Consider the following 8,014-nt stretch of genomic DNA (forward strand, 5'->3'; position numbering starts at 1 on the left):
TCGACTCGTAAAGCTTGTAGACGAAGTTTCTTTACCTTATCAATACCACCGAATGCTTTTTGATATATTTCCCAATCCTCCTTTGAAGTATTTGCTGGAGCAATGATATCGAACATTGTATTATCAAGCCCTTGATAGATCGTGAACAAAGTCTTTTTCTCCTTCTTCCTTCTTTCTTTGAGTTGTTTTCTTTCTTCTACATTTATTGCTCCTTCTTCTCCTGGACTTGGTTCAACAAATCCATCTTATGTAAACTCTCATACATCTTGGGAGCCTAAAAGAACCTTCATTTGAATGCACCATATGTCATAATTTTTTTTTTGTCAATTTGAGAATTCGGAGTTGGATGGTACTTGAGGAAGATGTCATAGCTTAACAACGTATGCTCTGATACCAAATGTTGATCTTGATAGGAAGAAGGGATAGAGATATCCAATAGAGGAAGAGTATGACAAGCTTCAATCTTCTATATTTCTCTCAAAAAAAACTCTTTATAATTTCAAAAACTCTATTTATTTCATGACCCAATATATGGGATTTATATAGTCCCCAGAAATATATTACATTAATTATATTCAAGATAATCATTCTTTTTCAAGAAATCGTTTCAAGAATCAATAATCAATTTGACTTATCTTTTTATAGATTTTTAATCTATTTTTTCTTCTTGATGTAATGAATATTCCTCTTGATACAATAAACATTTATTTTTATGAAATAAACCTCTTTACCACGCTTCAAGACTAACACGCCTTAGTTTGAAGAAGAAGACAGAACAATCTCTCTGCTACTGAAATGAGAGGAACTCATGCTTCAGGAACTCAACTTTTCGTGTGGATATGGAGTGATTTGCTTTATATCTACCCGAATTTGATTCTCGTGGTTGTGTCGCTTCTTATGCTGAATCAACCGAAATGGAATATCTACTGTTGGCGTTATCAAGCTTTGAATCGAATCTGCAAGCCAGATCAAGATCTCCATCAGCTGCCAGAACACAGTCCATATCACTACATGATTCTCTAAGATCTGAGCATGTGGAACGCAAGCAGTCCGAGAACTGTTCTGATGGCTAGCTGAACAACATATTCTGTCGAAGGCATGATTCTTTGAGGCTGCTCGAGAATGGAGCTATTGTCTGTAAACAACATGTTGAGAGAATAGTAAGCCGATCCTATCTGCTTGCATTCCTGTCAAACGCTTAGCCGGCAAATTTGACCAACATCGTAGAGAATTGCAGCCTAAAATACTTGATGGTTTCCTTTCACATTGTTTAGCTGTGTTTCCTCTCAGTTTTGGTGTCTTCTTCCTCTAGAGTGAAAGAGGATTCTGTTCTTTACGTTGACATACGAGAGAACAGACGTTCGTTTCCTTGAGATAGTTTTCTCTTTGAACATGCACGATGTACAAGAAAAATGATCCATCTTAGTGGATCTTGATGAAAGAATCTGAATTAGGAACTCATCTAGAATAGCTTCCCGGCGAAGTCTTTGATGTCTTCGTCTTTGCAAGAAGGGGAATCGTACGGCACAAACTCTCTGAACTCGGAGAGGCTTCTTCCAAGCTTCAGAGCCAGCTTCAGCTTGAACAGCTCCCCGTTCTCCCTCTTCTCCACATCTTCCTCCCCCAGATTGAACTCAATTTCCTCCTGCAGCCACCTGTAGAAGCCAGCATTGCTCCGGAGCAGCTCGAACACCATTCCTACCTGGCCGGCATGCTCCAGGGTGTTCATCACCGTCGCGAGCGACCCTCCGGCAACCGCAAGCAGAACCGGGAGTGGCCCGAGAGCCGAAGAACCTATTAACCCGGATCCGATCAAAGCTAGGCCAGCAAAGAGAGGCCCTGCGGTGGCCAAAGTCCTGTTGGTGTCTAAGACCACCTTCCCCACCCGCAAATATTGCTCCTCATCCTTCAGCTTTAGAACTTTGAGAAGACCCCTCATTTCTTCTTCCAGTTCTTTGCTCCAGCCATTGGCATCCGCTCCATTTGTGTGTCTTCGATGCGTTTCCTCCGGCCTTTGTCGTAGTTTAGGCCACCAACGGGAAGGCTCCACCTTCTTCGGGAACTTCTCGAGCATTCCAGGGAGCAAGGGGAGAGGATAAGCCTTCTCGAGAGCCAGCACCTTGTTCATGGCGTCCTTGACGTCCGACTCCGTCGGATTTCTCAGTGAAAACGTGTCTTGGATCGATCTCTCCAGTTGTTTCCACCTCAAGGTGGCTTTTCTCTGTTCCTCAGCTAGTTGGGAAGGCTGAATCTTGTTGACGACCAGCATCATTCCCATCGCGGTGCCGAACAACAGCATGGAGGCAAGCTTGAATGCCAGCAGCTGTGTCGTTGCTTCTCCCACCGGTACCGATGAGATCCCCGCCATGAGGGATCCGATGAGAGTGACGGAGTTGATGGAGTTGGTAAACAGGTGATTCCAATTGTTCCTCTGTGCTCCGATGATCGCGTGCATATTGGCTCTATCGGCGACCGCCTCGGTTATGGCAAGAAGCTTGGTGACCAACTCCTTGTCCTCGTTGCCTGTCGTGGTGTGCGTTGGTACCTCCTTCGTTGCAGTGCCATCTTGTCTCAGGATGAGGTCCTGGATCGTGATCTTGTTCGGTAGCTGCCGAAGATAGACGCTTTTAGCCCTGAAATTGGAGGAAGGAAACAGGCTAGCGCGAAATCTTCCATGGGAGGATGAGGTTGACTGCAAATTCTGGACTTGAAGAGCTGCCATTTCTAAACCTCTCCCTGTTCGTTTATGCTGGCTGTGTGAAGACGAACGCTGCAAGGAGAAGCAGGTTTGGTGGGGAAAAGAGATGGAAAGAAGAACTTGTTGGATTGGTGTGGGATGAGATGGAATGGCTGCAGTTCATTTATATAGCCTTGGCTCTGATCAAAGAAAGAGGAGGAAAGCGAGTAATCTGGGGTTCATCGTTGACTGACTGGGTCTTGAGGTGGTAGGCTCAGACTTCAAAGCATCGGAATTCAAAGAAGGGGGAGGAAGGAATCAGTCAATGGAGCCATGGTGGTTGGACAAGTCTGACCGGGTAGACTCGAGACTTGTTCTCATGAACTGCTTGTGCAGATACAAACTAGAAGAACTCTGCATTGAACTACAGTCTTAAAACTCCTGCTGTTCTTGTGTGGGAACTTCCGTGTTCTCCAACTTGCAAATCCTCCGCAGCCAACACCAGATCAAAAAGTTTCAAGGTAACTCGAGATTCGTAGGATTTCTGCCACTGATCGGTATACCTGGAGACCTTTTTGGAACTTCAAGAGGCACGAAGAATGGCGTCCTGGTTCGACCAAGAACAAGGTACAATCAAGACTTAGGTTTATGCTGCCTTTGCACACTATGTTGATCGCATTCTGCAGTGAGCTGAGCTGAATAAGAACGGGACCTTTGAGGCCCATTCAAAGCTCGATGATGGCGATCTTCTCATTCAAGGTGGCTGCTCTTAGGCAAATTAGTCTTTGGCAATCAATTCATTTAGGTGTAAATACATTACTTTATGGTGAATGGATGGATTGTAAAGGTTTGGGATGAGGAGGAGTCTCCTGCTGGAATCTTCTTTGAACTCTCTTTCGCTTCATGATATGTTTGCTCTACTCAATCTGGTTGTGTGAGTAGAGGGTGATACATATCTTTAGACAAAGCAATCAGTGTATCTATCCACTGGCTTGTCTCTTTTGTCAAAACGTCTAATTTTTAATTAGATTTGGATGGAGGATAGATATCTTAAAGTTGTTGTAACCTTTTATACTTTGATAATCAATATGTAGTTTTTTAATAGGATTTTGAAGTAATATATTATTTTTTTTTTCCAAAGTTAAAAATATTTTATTAATTTAAAAAATAAATACAACTTGGTCAACATACAAAATATAACCAAAATTGAGCAGATATATTAAAGTCAAATCATTTATAATCAAAATTTTTTAAAATTATTTTTTTATTTATAAAATAAAAAATTATGCATAAATTTGATAATCCATTGCCCTTTTAGAAGTCAGACTTCCACATCTCTTTTAAGTATCATCAATAATATAGTTTGAATTCAAAAAGATTATAAAATCGATCATAAATTCAATCCTCATCCTTTGAAAAACTAGTTATGATCAACTCAAATTCATAAAATCTGGAGTAGCAAAAGTTGGTTTCAAACTAATACAAGTGTCAAATAATTAATTATTTAAAAATATATTAATGAAAACTCCATTTCCAATTTTATACAAAAAGTTAATTTTTTAAAAAATTATAAATTAAAAAAAAAATCTTCCACTCCAACTCATCTTTAGATAAACACTATGATTGAAGAATCAAGCAGCCCATATTTAACTCTTAATGATGCTCCACCAAATAGAGTCATCATAGTTTTACGTATTGACCAATACCATGAAGAGCACAGTTTGGCAAGTGAATATTATGAAGGTCTAACCCACCTACAGATCTACGCCTAATGTCCCAGTCCCAGCTAATAAGGTCAACACCATGATGGTGGAACACGAACGGACGAGGAGGCCCCACCTTGGACACCATGAGGAGTCGTGTGATCTAGAACAGACGGTCCTGATCGGATCATGTTGTCCCCGTGACCGCGTCGTAGGACATTTCCCATTGCTGGGTCAAATTACGAGCAGAAAAGGTGATTTGACTCGACCAAGTCTGGCGACAAAGCGAGGCTCGTGACGGGATACGATACGATGACTTTGAAATGTTCGCTTGTACGAGGGTATAAAGGTAATAACACGCTTCTGCTGCATGCCGCCGTTAATTGTTTTAATACTTCGTCTACCTGTTTGTAGTGACCCGTTTCTTTGTCCTCCATGTTAGTGAAGTTGAACCCTCTCGAAACCCGTGGACCCCTGCACGAAGCAGGTAAGTGACACGGTCTTTTAATACGCTACTTGTTCCGAGCGGGAACGTGTCTCCGCTGAGACGAGCGAATCTGACAAAGGCCTTCTGCGGCCTCCACGTGTCCCACTGCACCCTTGTCCACGGGTACCCGGAAACTTCTGGCGTAACTTCGCATCCGTCATCCGTGACGGCGATTCGTCTGCTAAGGCGAAAGGGAATGGCGTTTCTTCCGCACACCGCCTCAACATGCCGAAACGCCGTCAGTTATAGATATTTCTCGACCGCGGTTGTTAATAACCCGACTCGGGTCATCCGTACCCATTTATGTGCCATGTAGCGACGAAGAAACGACTGGAAGGCGAGAGAAGGTCGACGAAGAATAGTAGCGAGCGCGACTGACGATGATGCTGATCGGACGTGGTATCGGCCATCATAATCCGACCGTTCAAGTCCCGCCGTGGTCGCCCTCCGATGATCCGACAGGCGGTAACGCCACTTCCTCCCACCTGCCTGTCAGCGGCGTCGCCACCGGCGACGGCCTTCTCGACGAGGCGACGCTGGCGGCGCTGCAGCTCTACCTCGGGTGCGAGGAGGCGGCGGCGGCGGAGGAGGCGCCTGCGGTGGTGGACGCGTACGCGTCGGACGAGTTCCGGATGTACGAGTTCAAGGTGAGGAGGTGCGCCAGGGGGCGCACCCACGACTGGACCGAGTGCCCCTTCGCGCACCCGGGGGAGAAGGCCCGCCGCCGCGACCCGCGGAAGCACCGTTACTCGGGGACCCCCTGCGCGGACTTCCGCAAGACCGGTGGGTGCAAGCGCGGCGACGCCTGCGAGCTCGCCCACGGAGTGTTCGAGTGCTGGCTACACCCGGAGCGCTACCGCACCCAGCCCTGCAAGGACAGCACCGCCTGCCGCCGCCGCGTCTGCTTCTTCGCCCACACCCCCGACCAGCTCCGCGTGCTGCCATCACAACACCAGCAGACCACCACATCGGCTTCAGCCACCGCCGCCGAGTCCTACGACGGTTCGCCTCTTCGCCAGCAGTCCTCCATGCAGTCTTATCTATCAAAGAACTTCGTCTGCTCAACGACCGCGACGCTGATCTCGCCGCCCAAGACCCCGACGACGGCGTCTCCGCCGATATCACCCAACGGCTCGAACCTGCGGCGCGAGTCGTGGCAGCCATCGTCGTCGGTGAACGAGATGGTGGCGTCACTAAGACGGTTGCAGCTCTGCAGGGCGCAGTCGGTGCCAAGTTCATGGGGGTTGCATATAGGAAATGGTGGGTTTGCATCCCCAAGGGGGGCTCTTGCTGGGTTCAACGCTGGTTTCTGTAGCATGCCGTCGACTCCGACGGCTGCGTCAGCCGTCTGGTCGGACGAAGAGGGACCGGTGGAGAGGGTGGAGTCCGGGAGGGCTCTCAGGGCTAAGATGTTCGAGAGACTGAGCAAAGAGAGCATATTGGACAGAGCCGAGGCCACGCCGGACGTGGGGTGGGTTTCGGAGTTGCTAAAATAGCAGGAAGCTTGTAATGGCGAGGAAGAGGAAAAGAGAATGATGGAAAATTTGAAGGAACATAAAAAGGTGGGATTTTGCGGTGCCATCCTCATTCTTCGACGACTGTGGATCTTGAAGTTTACCAAAGGAAGAGGAACAAAAAAAAGGTTATTTCTTGTTCTATGTAAAAGCCTAGGTGGTGGAGATTTGTGTCGACATGGGAGATGTTAATTAGTAGCTATCATGCTTGCCTCTGTTGTACAGAGAAGGATTAGAAGAGTGCTGAAGACCACTAGAGGAAGCAGTAATCTGCGCAGGAAATCTTTATTGGATTCACTTGTAATGTTCATCGATGTCTTTCTTTTTCTTGTTATTTTGGTTTATTCTGGATGTCTAATCGAAACACCAGTTAGGATGTCCCTTTTGTCATGTCAACAATGTAAATGTCAACTTACTATCCAATGGATTTCAGATGCTTAGCAAAGATTTCATATCCTAATACACAAAGAAGTCGTCTTCTTGCTTCAAAGTATATTACACAAGTTCCGGTTGTGGTTGGGTGGATTAAGACCTCAGATGGCGACCTTTGCTTGCAGTTCTGCAATAGCAATAGCAGAGGGTGGGGAGCAAAAGAAGGGAGAGGATAAGGTTGAGTGGCTACTTTGTCGAGTTAGAAAAAGATAGCCAGCACCGATCTCGCCCCATTTAACTATATATGATGTGTGGACGTCGCTGGTCATCCTGTCGACGTTATCCACTCAGACGTTGCATGTCCCTCTCTCGTACGTGATAATATTCTAAATCCACTGGCCGTAGGATCACAAAATATTGTTATTGATATGGCACATTTCCATAGTATCCACGTGTGAGCACACAAAGGATTTCCAGACTGACATAGAGCAACATCTCAGACCCGGATAGGAGAGACCTTCGTATTATTCGACGTCGAACACCTTGCAATCGTTTCACAAAACTCGGGTTGGCACTGTGCATCCCAAAGTCATTCCATAAAACTCGGAATGACGTCGACCCGTATGGATCGATCTGTACTCATTTGTAGAGTATAAGTCATCCTCCCGAGGAGTCGGTAGTCATTAAAGGATTACATATGATCAATCATCCCATCGCAAGTATAAAAGTCAACCTTCTGACCAATAAGAGAAGACTTCGAATACTTAACTCTCTAGTATTCTACTCAACTCTAATTTAACCTTCGGATGGGTTAAGTCAAAAAATTTTTCTCCCGACCTCGGCCTACGTGTAGAAGCCCGGTGACGAAGAATCAGACCACTCGTCAAGAGAGAAGATCGTACCTGGGAGACGAGACTAGAACCCAACCTAGGTCGTGTCTTTTGAAGCTTACATGTTCCGAAATGGACAAAACAGTACAAGTACGCCCATCGCCCAAAGCGTATAATTCATCGTAAGCATACGAGCCGCACCAATGACCGACCGACCAAATTGTCCCGTATCAAATTGGCGCTAGAAGAAGAGACCAACACCTGCACTTCGATCAAGCAAACTCGCTTTCGAGTCATGCGGCTCACACCTCGACTTTGAGCTCTTGGCTCCCTTATGGGAGAGAGCACTAATAAAGTCATTTGGTCCCATATTAGTTGAGGAGTATGCGAACCATGGGCTCATAAATCCATCGGATCTCTCTTATCTTAAA

The 8,014-nt window shown here is 45.9% G+C and overlaps 2 protein-coding genes across 2 annotated transcripts; one reads left to right on the forward strand and one right to left on the reverse strand.

Annotated features, from left to right (window-relative positions):
• Positions 1-1,347: 1,347 nt before the first annotated feature.
• Positions 1,348-2,847, reverse strand: LOC103991591 (probable F-box protein At4g22030). The gene has a single exon (XM_009411088.3). The coding sequence runs from the start codon at positions 2,720-2,722 to the stop codon at positions 1,463-1,465; it is 1,260 nt and encodes a 419-aa protein (XP_009409363.2). The 5' UTR covers positions 2,723-2,847; the 3' UTR covers positions 1,348-1,462.
• Positions 2,848-5,157: 2,310 nt separating this feature from the next.
• Positions 5,158-6,833, forward strand: LOC135617164 (zinc finger CCCH domain-containing protein 2-like). Its single transcript, XM_065117132.1, has one exon. The coding sequence runs from the start codon at positions 5,248-5,250 to the stop codon at positions 6,361-6,363; it is 1,116 nt and encodes a 371-aa protein (XP_064973204.1). The 5' UTR covers positions 5,158-5,247; the 3' UTR covers positions 6,364-6,833.
• Positions 6,834-8,014: the final 1,181 nt, after the last annotated feature.

Source organism: Musa acuminata, chromosome BXJ2-7, assembly GCF_036884655.1.
Source record: "Musa acuminata AAA Group cultivar baxijiao chromosome BXJ2-7, Cavendish_Baxijiao_AAA, whole genome shotgun sequence".
In the NCBI taxonomy this organism is placed as follows: domain Eukaryota; kingdom Viridiplantae; phylum Streptophyta; class Magnoliopsida; order Zingiberales; family Musaceae; genus Musa; species Musa acuminata.

What these genes read in the sequence shown, in the direction of transcription:
- LOC135617164 (XM_065117132.1), top strand. Translation starts at nt 5,248, where the DNA reads ATGATGCTGATCGGACGTGGTATCGGCCATCATAATCCGACCGTTCAA.
- LOC103991591 (XM_009411088.3), bottom strand. Translation starts at nt 2,722, where the DNA reads ATGGCAGCTCTTCAAGTCCAGAATTTGCAGTCAACCTCATCCTCCCAT.